Source organism: Barbus barbus, assembly GCF_936440315.1.
Source record: "Barbus barbus genome assembly, chromosome: 19".
NCBI classification, from domain to species: Eukaryota; Metazoa; Chordata; class Actinopteri; order Cypriniformes; family Cyprinidae; genus Barbus; species Barbus barbus.
Window position 1 is genome coordinate 13,218,412 of NC_136747.1, and position 26,294 is coordinate 13,244,705.

At 36.8% G+C, this 26,294-nt stretch overlaps 1 protein-coding gene across 1 annotated transcript in view; it reads right to left on the reverse strand.

The window, feature by feature from the left end:
* Positions 1 to 26,294, reverse strand: part of LOC306885119 (CUB and sushi domain-containing protein 2-like) — a gene marked incomplete at its 3' end in the record, with an annotated part of 288,472 nt that overhangs the window by 74,327 nt on the left and 187,851 nt on the right. Inside the window, 10 exon segments of the mRNA XM_079441463.1 lie at positions 674 to 876; positions 16,884 to 17,010; positions 19,968 to 20,159; positions 20,312 to 20,468; positions 20,549 to 20,718; positions 22,959 to 23,043; positions 23,045 to 23,148; positions 23,237 to 23,452; positions 24,534 to 24,650; positions 24,992 to 25,180. Of these exon segments, the coding sequence (XP_079297589.1) occupies positions 674 to 876; positions 16,884 to 17,010; positions 19,968 to 20,159; positions 20,312 to 20,468; positions 20,549 to 20,718; positions 22,959 to 23,043; positions 23,045 to 23,148; positions 23,237 to 23,452; positions 24,534 to 24,650; positions 24,992 to 25,180 (1,560 nt within the window).

The window sequence follows — 26,294 nt, forward strand, 5'->3', positions numbered from 1 at the left end:
ACGGTGCTTCTTAGTTGTCATCCTAGAGCTCAAGCACTGTCTCCCACTAGCAAGGTTTATCATCAGAAATTGTATGAGTTTCAGGATGATGCTGAATGGAAACAGCAAGATGCAAATGAAATTTCCCAAAAAACAACATTAACTAACTTGCTTGCTTACGGGGGTAATTTTTATTGTATTCGGTAAAACACGGAAGCATATTTACTGAATACATTTCTAGATAAGAACCAAAAATATAATGCGACTTGCCTCAAGTCATGTTACGGAATAATTTGCTCAGATGATGGGCTACAACTGTCTCAAAAAATTGTCTAACCAATTGCTCACATACTTGAAGTTTTGTCTGCATGCTCAAAACTTCAAGAAATGTATTACATTTAAGTCACACCTTAGTTTGGGGACCAGTTCTCACTATTAACTAATTAATAACTACGACTTGTAATAAACCCCTAATTTGCTGCTTATTAATAGTTAGTAAGGTAGTTGTTAAGTTTAGGTATGATAGATTAAGGGATCTAAAATATGGTCAGCAGAATAAGGCATTAAACGTGCTTTATAAGTACTAATAAACAGCCATTGTGCTAGTAATAAGCAACTAGTTAAAAGTGACACTCAAAATTTTTAAACACATACACATCTTTAACAACACACCACATCTCGGGTAAACACATACCCGAGAACTGCAGAGCGAAACCCTGCTTGCTGGTGAAGAAGTCTGTTGTAAACTGCAGACTGACGGAGTTGAAGGTGCTGTGGAGGTCTGGAGGAAGTGTAGAGCCGCTCAGCTCTCGCAGGAGAACACCCCCATCCTGAGGCCCATCCCAGATCCGCAAAACATCATGCACCTCTTCTGTGTGGAAGACCAGGAAATGCAACCTGTGGAGTTACCCAAGCAAACATGGTATTAGTCAGTTATAGAGTTTAGACTAAAGAAGGCACGTCAGGAGTATGGCACCAAAAGGAAAGAGAAGTAATTGGAATCTCTGTGTTAGTTTGTACATTTTCACAGCTTTTCACTAGTTAAATAATTATAATTTGTTCTAAGAGAGATACGGTCAATTTGGAGTTGTGAGACAGGAAATTAACACTTGGATACTTCTTGATGTTAGAAGGATCTTGAAGACAGAGACAGACAGAAAGAAGATTAAAAAAACGTGGCAAAAGTGAAAATGACATTGACAAATGTATGACATCTGCAAAATTCCATTTGCAGATATTAAATATAAAGAAGAATATCAATGAATCTCTTTTTCAGGTATAAGGTGAAACAAGCATCATTTACTGTAAGTCATTAACCTTTAAGAAAAAAATTAATTAAATAAGGACTTTCAAAGTGATGCCATAAATTAGACATGCCACTTCCAATCTGAGAGAAATGTGCTTGTTTTCTGCAACCTAAATGCCAGAACCAGATTACTTTACTAATGGTACTGAATACATAACTAAGTCTTCTCTATAGATGATTATCACAGACTGACTCTACAGAAATAGGACAGTCTGGCTCTGTACATTGTCCCGGAAGGTAATAAGGGGACATTAGCAAAACAGATTTTTCTCACCTCTTAAGAACAGTCTTGTGCAATTTTATGATGCACATTAAAGAGAAATTTACCAAGATTGCCACATCTTTCAAATCAGAGAAATGCACAGCAAAAGACAAAAATCCAAATGACATGATTATACAACAATAAAACTAAATTAATATTTTTCAATTCCTGGTATGCAAAAGTACACAAAAATTCTGAATGAAATAAATTCAAGCCAAAAACCAATCACGTTTCAGAACTATGTCACTTTCCTGGCAGTGATCTTTAAAAATGGAGGTACATTGGTCCCAAATAATTGTCAAGACATTTGTGTGAAGAGCAATCTGGGGAATATTCTTTGTTTTACGAAATATTTAAAATGTCCTTATGAATCTTGAGCTTAAAATGTATTTTTACTACATTATCATGGTACCACCTTGATGAAGTGCAAACTAAACCAAGAAATGGAAAGAAAATCCATCCATCTATCTATCCATCCATCCATCGCCATAAAAATAGCATCTGCACCATTTACAAAAGCCTTTAAAGAAGATAAAAGCACTAAATCCAAAAAAGCAAGCATCCAGTTAAAACTAAATCTCAGAACAAAACTGACATTTTAAGCAAAATTTAAAATAAATAAGTTCATAAACCAGTCGTGGTGTGACTGGAATGATTTGGAAAAGTTAAATTATGAACAGTTAACAATTTGAAAGGAAATTATGTAAATGATGTCAGGAGCTTGATTTAAGAAACTGAAGCATTTTTACCAAAGCATTACCGCTTAACCAAGGAGGCGGCGGAGAACTTTGTCACACATACAAAAACACAAAACTCATTAACACAGACTATGCTTCATTAACGCAGAATCAAAAAAATGGTATTTAAAAAAAAAAAAAAAAAGGAAGACATTAGGGCAAGTATACAGCAATTCCATGAATTACTGCCATTCTATGCTAAGTGAGCAATGAAGAGAGATCATGTGTAAAAGCTGACCCCATCCCTCACGGTTCACTGGCTTTTTACACATGGATGACTTCAGGGGTGGTATGCAAAGGATTGATGTCTCAAAAGCCAAGTTAGATACTTATTTCAAGAAAACAAACATGCACCCCATGACTCCAGTTATGGCTATCTGCATTAGAAACTGACAGACAGTCTGGTTACTGAAGACAAAAGGGTTTTATTGAATATGCATTCCTACCATTTACAAATGACTGCTGTGGAGATGAAATAAATTCGATAGGGTGTTGTAGGTCATACATGTGTAGTATTTCCACTGAATTGTTGCCATGACAGCACATTCACACCAGTAGCAAACCGCTCTGGCTTACTGTCATTCACATAAGTAAATTAGCAGAGCTTGGTTTCCAGCTCTCTATGTGTGCGTTGTGTTTCTCAACCTATAAAGAAGTGAGTAGGAAGTATTTCTAAATCCCAGTTTCAATTTAATATTGTGTGGGTTTTAGAATTCCACAAATCCATCTATTCAGAATGAAAGACGCACATAAACACACAATATACAGCAAACTGTGTGAACTTCAGGTATTTCACTCTGCACACAGTCTGGGTGTGAAATGAAAGAGATCAGGTATTTATAGTTGCGTGTACAATAAAGAATGGCCCTGCATCTACGGGTAAACCCTGTTCACACTGAGACTGACATAGGGATTTTCAATGAGCCAGATTTCCCCTGACAAGAGTGGCAAGATTCAGTGACAACAAAATGTGTCTGTGTCCTTCAGTGGGATACATTTAAGTAAACTTACATTTCATGCAAATCAGGAGTGATGCGTATAGCGACTACCAATTGGAATGAAGAAAGTGGAGTTAAAAACAATTAAAATTACAATTACAAAACCACTCCTTTTCTGGAAAAAAAAAGAAGAACTTGATATTCAAAAGTCAAAGTATTTGCAACAGCTGAATGTAACATTTTGTCTGTCAAAAAATAACATACACAATACACAGTAGTATTTATGAGATCCAGGGAGTACATGAATTTCCTGGAAAACTCCCGTAAGTTCTGTCCACGCCTTTGCTTTCAGAGAAGGAGAAAATGGTGCCCAAAACAGCTTCAACATGTTGTCTGTCAGAGACCGTAACATACCTAATACATAATGAAAAAGTATACATTTGTTCTTAATTTGCTAAAATTGATTATATCAATATTTTACGTGATTTGTTGCATTTAATTACACCATTGTACATTTTGACTCATGTATTTGTCATCGTATTCATTGTCAAAATACAATGAAATCAACAACATAGAGCCTACTAGCGACCAACAAGTACAGGGACGTAGCAACCTCCAGCGATAACATCGCAGTCAGTGTGAAGAGGGCTTAAGAGAGAGAAAGACAGGACGAGGCAGCGAGAGAGGCAGACAGATAAAGGAAGAGAAACATTATTCAATCCAGAAGTTCTAAATGAGATTAATCAGCCTACAGCCAGAGTGCTATTACAAATCTGATAAAGAACCAAATTATTCCATCCCCCTCCACCCATTTGGCAATGCAAAGTTTTACCACACACATATTGTCATAAATGAACACTTCTGAAACCCCCTCAGACTCCATCATCCATCGCATCACCGCCGACAGGACGGATCTGTGTCATGCTAATGATAAAGCGCTAATCTATGCAAGTGGCGGCTGGTTTCTCAAGGGGAAGCAGGCGCACAATGATGCATCTATTCCCTTAATGTGAGCCAGCTTCCTTTTTGCCAGCAAGATTTTAAAGCAGGTGTTACACGTAATTACTGGTCACCAGCTTATGTTGCATTTTGGATGCTGGTCTATTGAAGTTCAAACCGAGCATCAGAATGGGGAAGAAAGGTCTTAGCTGGTCTCCCAGTGTAACCAGCTGAATTTAATCCAAAACTTCAGCAGGAAATCTGGGAAACCAGATAAGATCCGCTATAAGATGAGACCAAGAATCAAAAACGAATGAATGAATGAATGAATGAACACATAAAATTACTAAACTTAGTAAGTGAAAAAAAAAAAAACTAATTCAAAATATTAATAAATAGTAGGGGTGTAACGCTACACGTATTTGTACAGAAAAAGTCTTGATTTACAGTTTAGTATGCATGTGTACCAAACAAATAGAGCATTGTTTTAACCACTGCACAAGTCGAACTTCATTGGAAACTTCCAGTTTTGTATACTGTTACTTTTGATAAGAAAACAAAGTCCCATCTTTCAAATTATGTAAACTTTTCAGGAAATTCAAATAATAAATACAGTTTTGATGCTTTTTGATGTGGCACGACAGATTGCTGTATAAACGCCTCAGTTCTATCGGCAGCTTGGAGCACAAGTGAGTGGGATCATTCCCGTGATCAAAGGGACTAGTTTTAATGCGAAATAAACATGAATGAACATCTCATGCCTCGTGTAATCACTCAATCTGTGTTTCAATCACAGAAAGATGTCAATAAAACAGCTTGTAAACAAAATGTATATTTTAATTATAATTTAATTTTTTTAACTAAAGATTTGTTCAGTAAACCACTGTTTAATTAAAAAAAAAGGAAGAAACTGAAACCATAGCGAACACCGACATAAAGACCGAGGTACGTACCGAACCGTCATGTTTGTGTACCGTTACACTTCTAATAAATACTAGTGTATATTTATATATATATTAGTGCTGTCAATCGATTAAAAAATTAAAATCCCGTTAATCACAGTCCTGGACCACATTCCAATCCCTGCGTCCCAATGTGCATACTATCCACCCTATCTGCCCTAAATAGTATTGAAAATTCCTAATATCACATGGAATTTAGGATGGATAGTGTGCACATTGGGATGCCGGTGTTACGGTTTAAAAATCAGTAAGTAAAATCCTATTTGAATCCAAAAATCCGCAATTGAATCAATGCAGCTCGGTAGCTCAGTGTGTTCATTACTGGTGTCTCCCAGCGTAACTATTTTTGGGCGTGTTCGAAACCCATGCCAAACAGACATTTTTTTTTTGTTCCGTAATTTAGCCGCTACGGGCGATCATACCATTAATTTGTAATCATTACAAGAATACCAAAATCGTGTAATGAGCAAGTGTTATTAGACAGCTTAATATCACGTCAGTTTGTGCTTTCAGAATCAGCGAATCTGCTGCGGTCGTCCCATCACATCTGGAGCGAAGGGCCTGAACCAGGAAGTTGGTCACCAGATAACACGGAAACCAGTTAAACCGTAACACCTGCAATGATTACCTTCCGCGCTGCGATGACGGCAAGAAGTTGGGGTCAAACCTTATCAAACGATTAATTTGCGTTAAAAAAATATTAACGCGATTTTCAGATTAACTGCATGCGTTAACGCGTTAACGTTGACAGCCCTAATATATATATTATTTAGTATAATGAATAATACTAAAATAACACTGTTTCAAACTTTATTCTGCTCTAAAAGAGACCAACTTAGTTGAATCTTCAAGTTGGTGTAAATTTTTGATGGTTCATTTTGATTGGTTCTGAGGTTGATTAGCTAACAATGCAAGATCAGTGCACAGTTGAACTTTGCACTTCAGAATTTCGTCCTCTTCACATAGTCTCTCTTTAATTCTTAATCAGAATAGATTCCACGTGGACTCAGGCTACTTTATTATGGTTAAACTAGACTGAACCAGCATGCAAATTCATACAGGTCTAAGTTGATCTTTTTAGAGGCGTTAAAGGTTCAAGTTGAGAAGTCTGGAGTCATTTACAAAAAAAACATTTTTAGTGAAACTTCACTTAAAAATGAAAATCATATCACTTGCTTACCCTCATGTCCTTTATGCAGTTCTTTCTTCGGTGGAACACAAAAAAAAATATTTTGAGGACGACAGGTTTGGAACGACATGAGGGTGAGGAAATAATGGAGCATTTCCATACTGGAGTAAACTATCCCTTTAAAGGGATGGTTGATTGCGATTTCACTTTTTTAATGTTAGTTGGTGTGTAATGTTGCTGTTTGAGCATAAACAATATCTGCAAAGTTATGAAGCTGAAAGTTCAATGCAAACAGAGATATCGTCTTTTATTGCCTACAAAAATGGCTCATAGGGACTAGTTACTTCCCGGGTTCATGACGTAACCAACCCAGATAAACCCCGCCCCCGGGAACATGCAGCAAAGGGGGCGAGGCCATGCTGCGCTGCTTTATAGAAGAGGAAGAGAAACTAGGGGTGCACGTAAAATCTATTTATGTAAGAATTGTGATTCTGTCTTCTAACAATTCTAACGGATTCACAAGTTTCAAAATCAATGTTCTAAAGCAGCGGTTCTCAATCCTGTTCCTCGCATCGCCCTGCTCTGCATCTCTCTCTCATTCAGATCTTCAGCTAAGATCTGCAACAATGAACTGTTCCAATTCTACACTTATTTTCACATAGCAATGAGAAGCTTTATACATGGAAATAATCAGAGTGTTTATCAGAGAAGGGACAGAGTGGTGTAGAATAAAGTTAAATTATGTGAAAAATAATGCATTTTAAAAAACGAAGCATGAACACGTAAGACTGCACCCCATAAACACAATCAAGCCTAAAATAAAAATAAAAAGTGTCAACCACCCCTTTAAGTGATATGAGAAAATCCTTAGTGATACCCACACAAATTATAACTAGTTTTTCTTAACATAAGGGTTTTCCTTTAACTCTGCACTGGTTGTGATGCTTAGCTAATTAACCTCCGTTCCAGGCCTTCGAGGAAAGGGTGAGGCACTAGCACTGAGAGGAAAATGAGGGTTTTGCCTGAATAAAAATCATACTGGTACAGCTAATCTATAAACCGCCACGCTAACTAATCCTCATGTTCATTTTATATTTATTGAAATACGTTTTCTACTCTTTAGTCTATCCCTTCCTGTTTCTCTCTCTACTGCTCTACAACTCTTTCATGTAATCCTCGCTGATGGGATGGTGGTTGGTAGGGTTGTGGGGAGCGTTGGCAGGAGAGTGGGTGGTTACAGTCTGTCAGATTTGCATGCTCAATACAAAGGGGAAGGTGGAGGGAGATGAAAGACTAAACCCCATGAGGTTTGATTTGTTCCCCTCAAACCACACAAAATGCAGAGGTCAACTGCATCTAAAGAAATGGAAAAATACCTTTCATCTCAACACAGGTCATCCACAGCCTGATTTACTCACTCTGTTCTTTTCCAAAAACAACTGCTTACTCAAAAACAAGCAGAAGAAGCAAAAGAGCCAAGACTCTCGTCCTTCCAAAATAAACTCAAGCCACCATTTTGAAGTTGGCCACGAGAGGTAAACAAAGTGTTGCATGCATCTTTAAGAAACAAAGTGGTTCAATCAGATGTCAGAGGAAGTGCCAACGAAAGGGAGAAGGAGAGAAAGACAGGCAAATGGAGAGGAGAGCTGTGTCATATGAATACCAAACAGCACCGCTACCCCGTGTTCCTGCTGCAATGACTTGGCAGACAGGGAGAGACGTGCACTTTGTCAGTACACGTCTGTGGATTCATTTATTTGTTTATTCATTTAACCAGACAAGTCATTAAAGAACAATATCTACATGGACGACAGATAAAGAGACGGGGAAGATAAAAGGAAATAAATAATGAAAAGCACATTTGAAAACATACAAGACACAAAAAACAACAAGATATTAACAAATAAGACGATAATATGTGCATGAGATGAATATCTACCAATTGTTAAGATTGTAAGAAGCAATTGCAGGTGTTTGTGAAAATATCCATAATGAGAGTTCTTGAAAGCTGAATGAAAAATGACAGTTTCCCGAAACTCATTTCAGTCACTTTTTGAATATTAAGCAGCCAGTGAAGAATCTGGTGCATCTAGAGGAGAAATCAAGTGAATAATGCAGCATTTTTTAAATAATGTGTGGACATATGGTTTAGAGAATAAGTAAATCTAGTGTACAAAGAAGTCCTGTCTAAGGAGGACTACATATTTGCATTTTGTGAGGTGAATATCAGTGATTACTAGACAGCAAGGATGCATCAAAGCTGCTTTTGCTCTGCCATGATATTTTCAGAGTGTAAAGAGTTATGCATGCTGTAATAAAAATATAAGCATGCCACAATTTTGTATTAAAGTAAAAGCAAAAAAACAAGGAATTCAATTTTTCCATTATAAATATATATATTAGTGCTGTCAAACGATGAATCGCATCCAAAATAAAAGTTTTTGTTTTCACAATGTGTGTGTACTGTGTATATTTATTACTCAAATATAAATACACACACACATACAGTATATATTTAGCAAATATTTACATGTATATATTTATATTCATATAATTTATATTATATACACATATATTTAAAATATAAACATAACTTAGTTTTCTTAAATATATACATGCATGCGTGTATTTAAATATACATGATAAATATACACAGTACACACATATTTTGTACACAAAAACCTTTATTTTGGATGCGATTAATCGTTTGACAGCACTAAAATAAAATAAAATAAAAAAATGAAATGAAATAAAATAAACAAGTCAAATTAAAAATGAAAAATATATAAAAGTATTGACTTAAATATGTATACAAATATTGAAGACCATAGCAAGACTGTCTATTATGCCATTCGCAGTGCTTAATTGGAGTGCACTCTTTTTTTGGCCCAATTTTCTTGTAGAGATTTTCTATTTTGTAATTGTTTTGGGTAATGCAGTCCTCCCCCAGGGCAGAGAAGGAATAAAAAGTTAAATAAAGCATGTTGATGGCTTCAACAAACGCATATACCATTGATTAACTCACAGCAGGTCTGTCTTTTAGAGTTAATGTTTTTTCGTAAAAAAAATCGATTCCCCTACGGACTAAATACATGTGATTTTTACCTTCGGAACCCAACTGTTGTACTCTGTTACAATGTCATGGCTTGCGGTTAGATTACTGTAAGTCAAAAGGAGATTCTGAAGAAGAAAACAATGACATCAGAATGTCAATACAGCACTGCCTTGCAATCATTGTAATGATGGTTCTCATCTCTCATGGCAGCACAGTATAGAACATCTAGCAGTTCAAGGGCACCTTTATGAACATATCTGTGCAAGACATCTCCATTATAACAAACGGGTAAAACTGCCATTTGAAAGAAAGCTATTTGATTTAGGGAGAGGATGAGGTCTGTGGAGCAAAAAATACTATTTTTTAATATAAAAGGAAGGGCGATAATGCAATTTCACTGCTGAAAAGACTAGATAAGTTGATTGCCAGATTCAGGCCCAGACCATGACCCGTTTGTCTAAGAACCAGGCTGTTCAGTTTAATGAACCGAAACAGAGAAAGTGACTCATTTGTTGCATCATACATGTTGCTCCAAATGAAATCAAAGTCTGAAACTCAAGACAAAGACCACTTTATGTGGTTTCAAAAGGTCTCCAGGTCAAAGCTACAAGATCAAGACTCAAACTTAGCTATACGATTCAAAACTAGCTTCAAAATCAGCAAGACATCCTCAGACAATGAACTTCCTGTTATGCTTGTCATCTAGCTTCACTAGTTAACATCTGCTGATGGAACAGTATGGCTATGCTAGACTAACAAAATTCATGTTAGTCTGTATTGCTTCGAAGTCTGTGGGGGGGCTAAATATAGACTGTAATTAATTACATAACTTGAAAAGATGTATAAAAAACGCAATTTAGAGTAGAATATAGTGGGTAGAACTGGCTGATGCATTAATGATTAGTTATCTTTATCTGCTGTGTAGGCAGATTGGATAAATATAAGAAGCAGTTCTCAGTCTGATTCAGCAGATGTGAGGTCATGGCCACCTTAAAAACAAGTGCACAGCAATTTTTTTTACCCACAATCCATGGTCTCCTCCCTTCACTGCTGACAGCCATCCCCACTGCAAAGTGCTCCCAGGAGGATGCCGGCAGGAGAACCATCTGGGTGTTTATCATCAGATTATTCTAGGTGTGCGTTCCTCCATTTAGCAGCGTATTGGATTTTGGGGTACATTAACCTTTTTAGAAAAATTGTGAGTTTCAAACTTTGACAGTTTGTATATTGAGAATAATGACCAAGGAGACACTGCAAGTGAGATGGCACAATTTCACAGCCCATTAAAAATTAGACTCATTTAATTGATTGATCAATTCTAGTCTCTTCAGGGGTCTTTCTCTCCCCAGCGTCTGTGCAAACCAGCTTACAAAAAAAAGCAATTGATCAGATCTGTACAGTTTCTATACTCCCAAAACAGAACGTTCATGCTTGTTCCGGCTTTTTTATGCTGGTGGAACAACATTTAGCAATGATGTTCATTAGCACCTTGGCTGGTCAAGCTGGTCGATGTTGCTGACCAAGGTCCTAAAGAATCACATAGTGATGTCTGTGGTGCTTTAGGCAGGACCCAGCATGCACCACAGCATGAATAAATAACACCAAAAACTGCTGTTCTGAATGATTTACTCTGGTTTTGTTGTTGTGTTCGAAGTTGTGAATCATATAGTGTTACTGCAACCCTGTCCTTAAATATGATGTTAAGCATCCCGCACACCAAGACATCTTTTATTTTGAAGAGTTTTTGTACCTCTCAGCTCCCAAGACTATTGTTAGCCAGACATCTATTACATGGATTAAAAGCAACACACCCCACTGCAAAGCCAACGATTTTACCACTGTGATATCCATTTTCGTATTTTACAGTATTGTTACAGTGAGAGGCAGGTAATATTAGTCAAGCTCGCATCAGTTGACTCTCCATCTACCTATAGGAATACGACACCTATCTCAGCATCCATATATATAAGGTCCCTCAGTAATTTCAGCAGTTTTCACATTGCTCAATAGCTAATTACCCTCCTCCATCCCCAACTCCTCCTCTGTCAGTCAGGATACAGCCTTCTGATACTCCTTTGAATCTGATTATTTTTAAATGTGTACATAAAATTACTGGACTTCTGTTCTGTTTACCCTGGGGGGTTATCGCTGCTCTCCTTCCTCTCATCCATGCTAGGCTGCATGGATGCGCAGGGAGTTCTTGCCCAGAACAGAACCATACCACCAATCTGTATAGTAAAAGTAAAGTCGTGACGTATTGTCAAGTATGGTGACCCATACTCGAAATTGGTGCTCTGCGTTTAACCCATCCAAGTGCACACACACAGCAGTGAGTAGTGAACAAATGCACATGCACGCGCACACACACACACACACACACACACACACACACACACCGTGAACACACACCCGGAGCAGTGGGCAGCCATGCTGCGGCGCCCGGGGAGCAGTTGGGGGTTCGGTGCCTTGCTCAAGGGAACCTCAGTCGTGGTATTGAGGGTGGAGAGAGCGCTGGACAGTCCCTCCCCCCACCTACAATTCCATTTTTAACCATTAGGCCACGACTTCCCTATGCTAATTGTCAATCATCTTAACAATAGTGGTTCTAACACAAATATTTACTCTAAAAGTGCAAGTAAAAAAAAAAGGCAACTAGTGGCACAGGGCCAGGAAGGGAAGCGAAGGGAAGGAAAGATGCTACAAATTCCTTTTTCATAATGTATCACAACCTACCTTAAATCTGCTCAACAATTATTGTATATTTTAAACTATGACAGCTACTATATCAACTTTACCAGCCTTAAAGTCCTACAATTACAACTTAATAATAATAATAATAATAATAAATAAAACTGAGAAAAATGGGGGAAAAAACCTGCAACACAAGCTATTTTAATTCATCAATCAAATTTTTAAATAAAATAAAATAAAAAGTAGACCAGCCAATTACAAGAACAGATTTCAAGAGAACAAATAGAGAAGAGTGTGGGGAAAAAGGAATAGAACAAGACGAGATAGAAAAGGAATAGAACAAAAGTTTGTAAACTTTGACAAGATGGGACAGAAGTGAGAAGATAACAGGGTTAATGACTTGAAGGCTTTGGAGGAAGAGAAAAAGAGGTGGATAAAACAGCAGAATTGGGAAGGAGGGAAGTGGGACCCCAGCTTCCGTTAATTCTTCAGATTTCTTTCGTGACTGCAGATGAGCCTTGAGCGTGACAGTGCGATCCTTTGAGCTGCAACTCGAATGATCCAAACCAGCTCTGGAACAGCAGGCTTAACCGATGTCTAATCCCACGTGGATGAGAACATTTGGGGCTAGGCAGTATATCTGTCTCGGTGTGTGAGTGTGCGTGTATGTGTGTGTGAAGTGGCTGCTGAAAGTAATTATCACCTTCGCCAAACAAAGGAATCTCAGATGTGTAGAAGCGTCTCTGATGAAAGAATGATGAAATATCACCTCCACCCCCTGCCTCATAAAACCCCTCAGCATCCTGTCACATCATACAAACATCCCAGTCCACCCTTACACATCCTTTTATGTCCCCACACTCAGACACTGTCATCAGCCCCTCTGGATAAGGAAGTCCACCGGGGCAGTTGACAGCTGGGGCAGGGCGGTATCACAGTATACACCCTGTGACAGTACAAATGTATCACCCTTTATATAGACATATATACTGTATTGCTTATATTGTGGTCTACTCAATTAAAAAAAAAATGTAATAAAAAATCTATCAAGCTGAAAAATATAACACACTTCAAAGTGTGTTGCAGATGGTGCTTAATGGTAGCTCATCTTTTTAGACAACATATTCTGAATGCTGCACTAACAGAGACCTAGTATTATTGCAAGACATCATCCCAATCCTAATGCATTGCAAATGATCTTGAATAATTGATTGCTCGAGATGAGATCAAAGAAATGTATGTGCATACCTTACAGTGGGGAACTAGGACTGAGACTGGAAGAGACATAAGCTATTAATTATCGTGTGCCTGTGGAAGGAGATCTAATAAATACACATACAGTACAGGAAGAGGGTAAACACAGACACATACCACCTTATTATACTGTATGACCTGCAGTACTAATATGTAGTCATATAAAGGCACATGTACTAAAGATGCTTAACCCTCCGGGGCCGGCTGTATCGCCGGCGATACCAGCTCGGTTTTTTTAAGATCAGTGCAAAGACACTAAAAATACTCTGTTGATTTTGGTCACACAAATAAGTGTTATACATCAATCAAAACTGTTAAGTGTCTATTTTTTGTGTGTACACTCACGATTACAACAAAACTTTGTGGTGTTGGGGAAAAAAAAGAAAACCAACAGGGTGCGCTCTTTGTCTTCTCCATCTCCGCGATCTGCTTATAGTAACGCGTCACTAAAATGAAGTGTAACTCAGCAAATACTCAACACAGAAACATGAGAGTTATCTCTATAGAAAGCTTGAAGTGTCTACTTTCAAATCAAGTAAGTCATATCGAAAACAAACACTCTGTGATAAAGTAATCCGTATGAAAGATCCGACACGATGTTCAGTCTGTCCAGTCTAACTCATTATTTTTAATACGATCCCGCCCCCTCGTGTTCACATGTAAATCACCACGTGAGCCGCACGCGCATGGAGACGCCAAACATAAACAAAGCGTCAGTGAAGAGTTAATCGCTGCTATACTGTTAGTTAAAAGCACATCACACGCAGATACACACCGTAACAGCTGTTTACTTTTGCCAACAGGCTTTTAAAATAAAATATATGAGTACTCCGTTTTATCAGAAGATGAGAGGAAGGTGTAGAGTTTTCTGCTGCTTGCGGGCCGCAGTATTGAAACATGATTTCCAACTAATAATATTTTATTTAATATATCACACACATAAACACTCAAGCTCAGCTATGTTTACCTTTAGTGTTTACAGATTTCAGTGGTAAATACTTCTAATATCTTCATGTTGTACTAGAAAAGGCTGCCTGTGCATGGAATGTTATGCATCTATTTTATTTTATTTTATATTTTATTTAAAATATATTACAATAGAAAAACTTTATTTTAAATCGTAATAATATTTAATAAAATTACTAGTTATGTAAAATTACTAGTAAAATTATTATGTTCAGATAAATGCAGCCTTGGTGAGCATTTAAAAATAAATAAATAAATAAATAAATAAATACAAATTAAATTAAATTAAATTAAATTAAATTAAATTAAATTAAATTAAATTAAATTAAATTAAATTAAATTAAATTAAATTTAATTAAATTTAATATTAAATTAAATTAATAAATACATTAATAATAATAATAATAATAATCTTACTGACCCAAACTTTTAAACCATATTAAATATATATGTGAATGAATATTTCATATATACGAACTCATGAGAGGCCACTTGTTGCATTGCTTTGTGGGTTAAGAGGGGATTCAGGCACTACGCTTCACAATGTGCTTAAGTACACTGTAATCACATGGCCTTTTATGGCCATGATTGCATCAATGATTACATGACACTGACTAAGTACAAGCTTTAAGCAGGCAACATCTGAGTATCAGGCTGTACTAAATTACACGGTTCTACAAAAAAAGGACAGGTGACCTCAATTATTACATGTGGCCAGCTCGTCTGGCATGAGTATCTGGAGGGGTGTACCAGCGTTAGATGCTCAGTAACCCTTATGATATAATTACACTCACCTCACTGCTCATTTCCAACTATTTAAGGACACAAAGAACACAGGATAAAAGGGAAATTTGATTGAGCTCTTCACATCTTCAAGGCACTTTACAGAGCCTTCAACACGGCAACACCAAATAAAATGTCAATTTCAAACCACTTTTAACACAGCAAGAAAGCAGTGTCTGGGAGCTCTTAACGTGTCTAGATCAAGGGCGGGGAAAGTATTTGATAAACAGCACAATTAAAGCCCCGGACAAATTAGGCAGAGCTCGGCTGCGAGATTTCATGCAAAATTACGCTGGCGAAACGAGTGGCAATTAACAAGGGGGCATGTTCATTCATTAGTGCGAAAGGGAGCGATTTGCTGGGGAAGGGAAGAGGTCAGCCTGTAGGACTGCCAAAGTGCTAATGTCCTCCTAGCTTCTCTGAGTCCTGCTGACTGTGACAGCACGATGAACAATACTGGCATGCATGGAGATAGAGCTCGGCCTGCCAGCCAATCCACGCTTGCGGCTAAGGCGAGAGCTGACAAATACACCATCAAACCAATTAGACGGAGTATGGCAAGAGTGGTGGGACAAAGGGTAAAAAATACTGAGGTATTTGATCAAATGGGTGTTTTTTCTGTAGAGGCTTGTTTCTGCCAATGAACTAAAACTAAAAAAATAGCTGCTTAAAAATAACAGTTTTCTCGCAATTCTGACTTTTGTTCTTGAAATTGTGAGTTTATAGCCTGCGACTGACTTATTTTCTCAGAATTGTGAAATATATATATATATATATATCTTAATTTTGAATTTGTAACTAGTAATTCTGGGGTGGGGGGTGGGGTTAAAGTCACAAATGCGAGATGTAAACTGACTTTTGTTAGCAAAAGTCAATTAAGATTATATTTTCTAATAATATTTTTCTTCAGTGGCGGAAATGGCTTCCATTGTTTTCCAATTTGGAAAGTAAACAAGAAATGCCAACCCTTCTGAGGACCTCAGATAACGACAACCCTGCACCCGTGTACAAAACCACATTTTCTGTGAAGCTGCTTTGCAAGGATTGTATTGTGAAAAGTGATATACAAATAAGCATAAATTTAAATGTCTTGATAGAATATTAATAAAGGCATTGTGTCATCTTAAGTTGAATTAATACCAGCTATTATGCAGAAATATCTAAATTTGAACATCCGAACAAAACAAAATAGCAGCTACTCTTCCGAGGTAATGGACTAATCAATAGCATTTAATTATGACTATGATTACGTTAAATGCCACTTTATCATCATGCCATTTAAAATGATCAAATTTGTTCAACTGTTTTAATATTATTATTATATTACTATATACTGTATATATATATATATATATATATATATATATATATATATATATATATATATATATATATATATATATACATAGTAAATATACTGAATATTATATACGGTGCACAGTATGTATGTACCTATTTAATCATATTTTGGGGACAACTGTATAGCCAGAAGTATAAGTTAAAATATAAAGTTAATAAATAAAGTTTTTTTTTAATTATTTTAAATACGCAGAAAGTTCGGGTATGAGTTAGGGTTATAGTATTAACTAGCTTTATATAAAAACAGCAGAAGTCTACGCAATGTCTCCATTTAGCTACATAAACGTGTGTATAGGTAACATGTTACACCCCCACTATGGTACTATATATAAGGAGTACCATAATGGTACTTCTTTCAAGAGATGACTCAATTAAGGACATTTCAAGAGCTTAAGATCGACAGCAGTGTCGAAGATGTTGGATGGAAGTTACATTTAAAGGTTAGATGAAGATATCAAAAGCAAAACAGAGAGATGAAGAGACAGATGGTGAGGAGGGGGGTAATGGAAGAGTAGATACCCACCCGATGGTGCTTCCAAGTGCCGCCTCAATGGTCCAGACACAGTGCAAGTTGTGCTCATAAGGCGCTGGGTAACCAGGAGACAGAATCCGGCCCACGGGCTCATCTTTAATCGTTCCTCCACACTCGGCTGGGTGAAGAAAGAGATAAACAAAGGTGCAATCCTTCAATGACAGCTCACAACTCTGCAGCACAAACAGTACATCTTAAAAAAAAAAAAGAAACAAACAAACAAACACACACAGTTGGGTCCAAAAGTCAGAGATTTATTTTTTATTATTTTATTTTTTTTAACACATTAATTAAGGCCTATTTGGTTTGAATTAGATTTTGAAATAACATTTTTAATGAGGACTACATATATGAATGAATGCCAATAACGAAAACACTAGGTGTTTAAAAACCTACGAAAAAAAATAAAAGCCTGTGACAGGTCCACTTCCGTAAGGGATTCTGCATTGGTATCTAAATCCTTGAAGCAAGGATGGTACACTGTGTGCTGTGCAGTGATGCATCATCAGGTGGCAGGGGTGCGTATAACTTTCCACTTTAAAAGAATACATTCAGCACTGAGCAGAGCTTTATGAGTGATGAGCAGAATAATATGGCCGTATATCACCTCCAGGATTAAGCCTTCCCTGGGGAGGGCATATTTCCTTTGGCTAATATCACTGATAGTGTTGGTAATATGTCCTGCCCCAGACATGACTATCCATCTTACACTGGGGCATTGGTGGTGCTGGTGGTGGCGGGCAGCGGGGGTACAAATCACTTGTTTGTCAGGAGGTTGGGGTCAGAGCGTGTGACAGTTCCAGTTTCACGGATCAGGAAGTCATGAGAGTGTTATATCCAACCCCTGCCATCGTCATCATCATCCCAGAGGTCAAATGCATGTGCCCTTAAACTCATGCTGTATATACACATATAAACCCCCTCTAGACATGGACTGGAACTGAATGAGTTTGTATAAAGAATACAGTGTAAATCCCTCTTATTAATCATTCGATCTGCCTTCATTTGATCTGATTTGATTTTGAGGAGATGCCTGATAGACTAAGCCTATATATCTACAATATACATCGTTTTACTAACAAAATGTTAAACTGTCCATGAAAACAAATGAGTAATCTGTTTTAATAATTTGGCTCAACCACACAAAAGATGTTAATTTGAAATCTGAATATCCCACAACCTGTTTCTTGATTTTTTATATATTTTATTTATTCATTGTCTGATATCGTATGCATTATTTTATTTCGTTTTTTTGTTTTGTATATAGTTCATTGTAGACATTGGCATTTCGGTCTTGCCCATCTCTGTTCAGCGATGGCTATAATGAAACATACTGCTTTAGGCCAAAGACTCAAGGTCTTAAAGTGGCTGATGAAACATCTCTTCACAATGACAAATGACTATAGTTGAGGTCAATTACATTTTACATTAAAATGGATTTTGATTGGTCTTTTTTATCTCTTATGAAAGGACTGACTGGATGCTTTGAAACTTTGAAGAATTATACAGTAAAAAATAAAAAAGTATGTTTTTTTCCCTTCCATAGTAAATATTAAGAACAGATCAAGTACTGATCCCAAAAACAGTACAGAAGTATTGCTATGAAGTACAACTTTACTTCAATAAAGCCGGTGGAGGGGCACTTCACACATTTGTTCCAGACACTTTCACACATCTCTCCTTGAGTCTCGGACAAGCATTGACACAAATTACATGGTGGCCAGCATTTGTAGTCATGTGAGATATACATGTCACAGCATGCAAGTGCAACGTGTTGAAATGCACACTTCAGGCTTTCAAGCCATTGTCACACATACTGAAAGGTATAATCATAGACATGGAGACAAACTTTTGATCTTTTCTTTTGATAGTGCACTGAGGAAAAAAATAGTTGTTGAATGCAAAAGAGAAAGTATGAGAAAATTAAAAAATAAGTGGTGTGAGAATCTCACTGCAATGAATCACTTTCTAATCACTATTTTTGTTTGTTTTCTTTCTTTCTTTCTTTCTATCTATCAATCTATCAATCGATCTATCTATCGTTGAGATTTATATATTGCAAGTTGTTTTTTTTCATCTGTCTTTCTCACTCTTTTTTGTGCTTTTTTTATCATCTCATATGAATTTCGTTCTGACGAATGTTCCCATAGTGGACAGCAGAGCCATAAATCACAATAAAACAAACCCATCTTCTTCAACTCCTGAGATGTCCTGCTTCGTAAGTCATAAAACTACATTTCTTGCTCTCTCATTCTCTCTTGCTCCCTCTTCCCCTCCCTCCTTTCTCTTATTCTCACCAACTTCTCATTTCTCACTGTCCACCCTCTGTTTTCTACAGTACTAGTTAGTTTTCTGTTGTGGCGGATGAAAAATATTTGCTCATGCCTTTACAGTTCCATTTCTCCTCTCTATATGGGCATTTCAATTTTGCCTAAAGGTCTACATAGGCTCAGATGGGGAAACACCATAATTCAAAATTCAACAGCACTGCAGAACATTTTGAATAGTGGGTCTGTGATAAACTCACATTGAGGAGAACCCAGGCTGTGTATAAGGGTGGATGATAGAAGATACGCACACATAAAGAAAAAATCTTAAGCACTCCAATTATTAGAACTCTCTCTGACTTGGGGGATTATATACATGAAGCACATTCTCAGAGTGTATCATACAAGACCATGTGGCAAATTTAAAGTTTGTGATAAAATACAGTAATTAGGATTTCCTGGAATGCCATAAGTTATATTACTTCTGTGAGGCAGATTTGGACTTCCTGCATAAGGGCACCCTCCGGCTTCCAGTATGAATGAAACAGACATCGCATGTGTTTATAGTGAGCCATAATGCTTACACCATCAAAACAAAACAAAAAAGAAATAAAATGAAATTAAATGAAAAAATAAATTAAATAAAAATGTACATTGTAAGTTTTCATTAATGTAAAAATATAACTCATTGTCACATTCTAGCTTTGCTATATTTATCTTTTAATAAAAAAATAATAAAAAAGTCCTTAATGTTGTGCAAGTCTTTCCCTGAGAAATTAATGAGGCTGAGTATTCAGTAGCGTCTTACCAACACACAATGGGAGTGGGCTGTCCCATGCTCTCCTCTCCCCTCTGAGGCATGTCAAAACCTCCGGGCCCTTTAAAGTGTAGCCAGGATCACAGCTATACGACACCATGCTGCCTGCGAAGTGACCTTTGTCCTCCCGTTTAAAACCGAACTGAGGCACACCTGGGTCCTCACACTTCACCAACTCAAAACCTGGAATAAGACAGGGAAAAAAAGAGTGTGTCCTTCAAAACTTCTCCTGTGCTTGGTAGGTAGGTATCCATCCATCTATTTACGTATACACACACACACACACACACACGTGCTGCTCTGTAATGGCTGCAAGGTGTTAGTGTGCTACTCACTGGTGAAGTGCAGCTCGAAACCTTTACTGGTATTATCACTGTTGCTAATGAACTCCAGCCACATGGTGCTGGACGTGCTGTTTAGAGTGACATCCATCATCTCTGTGCCTGTGAAGGTGCCCAGCAGTCTGGCACTGCTGCTGCTACCATCATACACCTGAAACCCACACAAAACAGTCATATATAATTTACAAACCAACATTACACAAACACGAATACACAATAAGTCACAAAGACCTTAAGCAAGTCGTCCTCCTCCAGGCGAAAATCCCGCGCTCTGAGCTGGATCCCTTTACCGGTTTGGGTTTGGATGGAGTAGATGCACTCATGGTTGTTACCGTAGTAACCAGGGTAGTTGGGAGAGAGTAAAACTCCTTGTTTCCCGGTTACAGACGATCCGCATTCAGCTGCAGCAAGGGAGGTAAGAAGTCAAATGACCTCTGACATACAACCCATGATATCAGTATAAACACAACCACACTTATACACTCATGCTGGCAGTCGGGGGGTGGTGTGTGTTTGTGAATGAGTTAGGGCTGTCGCGATTCGTCGATTTCAGTCGACTAGTCGATTTTTAAAAATCGTCGACTCCATTTTGCTCGCATCGACTAACCGGCAAAATACCGGAAGTGGCGCATTTCACAGACGACAATGCATAAAACACATTATTAGACTATTTTCCAAGGCTGCATGATATATTAAACCCATTTAAAAATCATAATTAAGAACTAGTTATCATAATTTTGAACTAATTATAATTGCATCATTGCTATTATATATGTACTTTAAGCCATTTTAAAAGCTATTGTTCACTTCTATTTTTATTACCACAAAAAAATCAAATAATTATTATAATTATTGGGCCCTATGAAATCCGTTTTATTTCCAAATTATTTTTTTTTCCATTTTCATTTTTATATACTCTGTTTTAATGGTTAAATTAAATTGTATTAATCAAAAAGCCTGTCTAATTAATTGAGTTTTACAGTTTTATCTTTACCAAATTCTGTTTTCCATTATTTTCTTGATTCCATTTGAATGGCCCTATTAAATTTTAATAATTAAAAGCATGTCCAATTAATTGATTTTCTAAAAAAATAAAATCAATTATATATATAAATATATATATATATATATATATATATATATATATATTTTTTTTTTTATTATTATTTTTTTTTCAGAAATATTGCACATTTACATTTTTCACCTAAATATATTCTGCTAAATAATATATCTTGTAAATACTCCTTTAAAAAGTGTTTTTTTGATTATAATTTTAGTATTATTAGACTAGAACACATGGATATGTTGTCATTCTCACACTATAATACTGAACTTTGATTTCAGTGATTTGGACTATGAGATGGACACTTGCTTCTTGCACTGTATGTTGCACTTTACTTTTGCTTTAAAAAAAGGATTTCATAGAAATTTGGATTTCATTTGGTTTAATAAAATATTCTTAAGTAAAATTGTTGATTTTTTTTGTGTGGGAAATTAATCGTTTAGATTAATCGACTAATCGATAAATTAGTCAATAGATTAATCGAAATAAAAATAGTTGTTAGTGGCAGCCCAGAGTGCAAGTCAATTTCTCTGCCATAATTTTGGCCAGATATTGAACCACACAAATTAAATTTGAATCTATACCTACTTATACCTGTAAATTGATAATTATTGTGATATTACGGATTATAACTGATACATAAATTTTACGTTTTAAATGCTACAAGTGAATTTAGGCATCACATATATAGATTTTGAGATTTTCTAAATATTACAATTAACAGTTTTATTAACTTAGTGTATTTAAAGATTAAGTTTAAGTTAGAGCAAAGGCAATCTAAATGTAAAAAGGGTTAATGAGCAAGCATTATTGAATACCATGATATATAAATAAAAAATCTCCAATATCACCCAGTAACCGATTTGTCATGCATCCCTTGTAACAACATTTTTTCTTAAATAACATTAAGTAAAATATTGGGTGTTTTCTGGATGATGTTTTTGGAAGAAATAAGACAGATAGACAGATATTTCAGATCTTAAGTGAAGTAAACCATATGTTATTTATTTAAATAAGTTTAAATACAAGGGTGTTGACAAATAATCATGAACATATGTTTACATATGAGCTGACCTAGTTTCACAAGAGCAGTAAACAAATATGAAGCAAGGATAAGCCAGATATTGCTGCAGAAATACAGAACACCTAATTACTTGCTTCAACTGAAATGTCAAAATCATAAAGTTAACAAATTGCATTCTGAATTTAGCATCTAAGCCATTCCAGCATGAATTAAATTGAATAAGTCTGGTCTCCAAGATACTTATATGCCGATATCTACCATTACATTAATGCTGATTAAGCATTAGACTAAATTTAGGGCTGGTGCTGTGCTTTTATTTTCAGATGGTGAGTCACAACCTTTTTCTTCCTGTCTGCTTTTGAGCAGAACTCCTAAACATGGTGCTGCTTTAGTCTTTAGTCTTTTACTTATATCTGCTTTTACTGATATCTGCTGAAGTTTCAGCATGTATGTGTGTGTGTGTGTGTGTGTGTGTGTGCATGTCTGAGCACATGAGGGGAAATATGTTGTATAATTTGTGAACAAAGCAAAATGAAAAGCATGTGACCACCTACCAACACACCTTGGCAGAGGGGAACTCCAAACCCGCCGACGCCCCCCTAGACACACCACCCTCGCAGGCCCCTCGAGACGGTACCCCCGGAAAACAGGAAAAGATTAGTGCATCCCCCACCCTGAACTGCAGCCCCTTACGAGTGCTGAAGGGGGGGACGCCGGGATCTTCGCAAGGCTCCAGATCGTATTCTGAGGGGAACAGAAGAAGGATTGATATTTTGTAGCTTCTTCTGTTATAAATGTCATGTAGTTTAAGCTGCTGCGCAAAGGTCTTTACCTGAGAAAGTGATGTTAAAACCCTCATAGGACACAGAGAAGTCAGAGAGGAAACGGATCTGAGCGGTGTAGTTGCCAAAAAGTCCAGCGCTGAGAGGGGGCGGCAGAGTAGACCCGGTCAATCTCCACAGGGGTTGAGAGAAACTACCATTTTCTGTGACTAAAAGGTGGTCGTGTGGACTCTCCAAGTGAAAAGTGTGAAAGGTAAACTGGACACCTGCGGAGATTGAGAGGTGGAGAAAAACACTGGATATAGATCAACTGTTTAAGAGTTCACATAAGCTTCAATCACATAAAACTGCAGGAAAACACATACCAAACTGTTATATTTACCCAGATTTCTGGTCCTTATCAACAGATAAAAGGCACAAACAATGAGACACCATGTAAACACTCACAGTGCAAAGTGGAAAAAGTATGTGAATCCCTAGGCTAATGATTTCTCCAAAAGTTGGCATCAGCTGTGTTCAATCAATGAGGTGAGATTGAAGACGTTTGTCAAAGCTGCTCTGTACTATAAAAAAAGAATTGCTCAATTTTGGACTTTTCTATTCAAAAGAAGCACTGCCTCATGTGAACTACATCTCCAACAAAAGAGGTCTCCGAACGCCAAAGATTAAGGATTGTTGACTTGCATAAAGCTAGAAAGGGTTTGAAAAGCATCTCTGAAAGCCTTGATGTTTATCAGTCGATGGCAAGACAAGCTCGGCTTCTATTCCTAGGAGTGGGCGTCTTGCAAGAAGAATCCTAGAGTGTCAGCTAAAGACTTACAGAAATATCTGGAACATGCTAACGTTTCTGTCAAGGTGATTATGATGCATGAAACGCTAAACAAGAACAGTGGAAGAAGAAACATTGCTGCATTTGTCAAGTCCACGAGAGCATGTAGATGTTCCACTGTGAACAGGTCAAACTATAGAGTGAAAAGAAGACTTTGTAATTTAAGTATGGTGGGCCATCATGATTTAAATGTAGTCCTGACCTCAACCGCATTTGGTATGATTTCATGACAGAGTGATTCATGCCATAGAGGAACATAATTGAACTGAACCATTTTTGTAAATTGAAATGGTGCAAATTCCTCTTGACTGTTGTTCAGGACTGATCTACAATTACAAAAACCATTTGGAAGAGGTTACAGCTGCCAAAAGAAAGTCAGCCAGTTATTAAATCCATACTTTTTCCATCTTATACTGCTTACAATGCGTGTCCATGGAAACATTATTCTTTTATGTTTCATTTAAACACACTGTCTATTCCTGTTAAAAGAAAGAACCAGCTTCAAAAAGCAGCCTCACCTTTACCATGTGAAGTCTCAATCATCCACGTACAGTTGAGGTTATGGGGGTAGAAGTCAGGAAACCCAGGGGATAGAATAGTGCCGCTGTTCCCCTGAATAAACCCGCCACAAAGTGCTATAAGAATGAGAAAAAGATAAAGGCTATTTGTCAAAACGCTGAGCGCAATCCTAGTGAAACAAACTTTACAGGAAGTGCCCTTATGAAGGACATCAACATATGGAGGCAAATTATTCCTATCATTACCCAAGGGGAAAAATCAATAATGGCCTTAAATGTTCAAAGCCTTATGGAATAGGAGAAGGAAGCGGAAAGGGTAGCTTCACACCGTAAAGGCCCTTCCAGTCTGGGAGCGATTACGTCGCTTGAATAAATGACTAAATAAATAAATAAATAAATCTCTAATGTGTCCTTTTCCCTGGCGGTGACCATTTTAGTAGATAAAGAGTGGACCATACCATCACAGCTGGGCAGAGGGCGACTCCATTGGAAGTTAGGCTCACACTCAAGGGACTCGTGGTCACTGAGGGTGTATCCTGCTTCGCAACTGAACGTAACCAGTGCCCCCACATAGAAATCATTGCCGTGCCTCTGACCATTGACTGGGATTCCAGGATCAACGCAATGGTCCGACTGGAGCTGCAAGGCTTGAAGAGAAAATACACAAATATTACTGTGGAAAACAACCAATGATTTTGGTATGAGGGCAACTTGTCTACTAATAATACTACTAGTGTACAAATTACCATGTTGTGATTTTATATATATATATATATATATATATATATATATATATATATATATATACACACACACACAGAATAGCATTTTAACATGGTCCTTTTATTAGTTATGTAGATGGTCTAGAAATAAAGTTTATTAAAATTGCTTCTCATGTTTTAGCATACCCATTATGTGATTTATTTAATTTATCTATATCTACTTGTAAAGTCCCAATTATGTGGAAGTGTGCTAAAATAACACCTTTATACAAAAGTGGTGATCCTTTAGATCCTAACAACTACAGACCAATTTCAATTATTAGTAATGTAGTAAAAGTATTCGAAAAAATTATTTTTAAGAGACTGTTTAAATATATTAATGAGTTTTCAATTTTTTCTCCACATCAATCAGGCTTTAGACCCAATTTTTCCACCACTACTGCTCTTACAAAATTTGTTAATGATGTTACATTTTCTTTAGGTAATAATTTGTCCACTGGAGCAATATTTATAGATCTAACCAAAGCTTTTGATCTGGTTGATCACTATATTCTCCTGGATAAATTATATAACATTGGTCTCTCTGAACAGTCCATTTTATGGTTTAATTCATATCTTCATTGCAGACGCCAGTGTGTAATTGTTAATGGTTCTCTCTCTCAGTTCATGATAATGGAAAAGGGTGTTCCTCAAGGTTCTTGTTTAGGCCCTCTTTTATTTTCAATTTTTATTAATGACCTCCCTCAAATGTGCTCTGATAGTCAAATTCTCCTGTATGCTGATGATACAGTTATTTATTCTTCAAAACGTGACATTAACTTGATTCAATCCTCACTGCAATTCGATTTCAATACTATTCAAAAGTACTTTTCAGAAAATGGACTTATATTGAATAAAAGTAAATCGTATAGTATGTTATTTCCCACTTGGTCTGCCCGACATAACCAGGGCGATAGTTTATCAATTAAATTCTCAGATGGTACACTTATGGAGAATGTTGAGAAATTTAAATATTTGGGCCTTTGGCTTGATTCTAGCC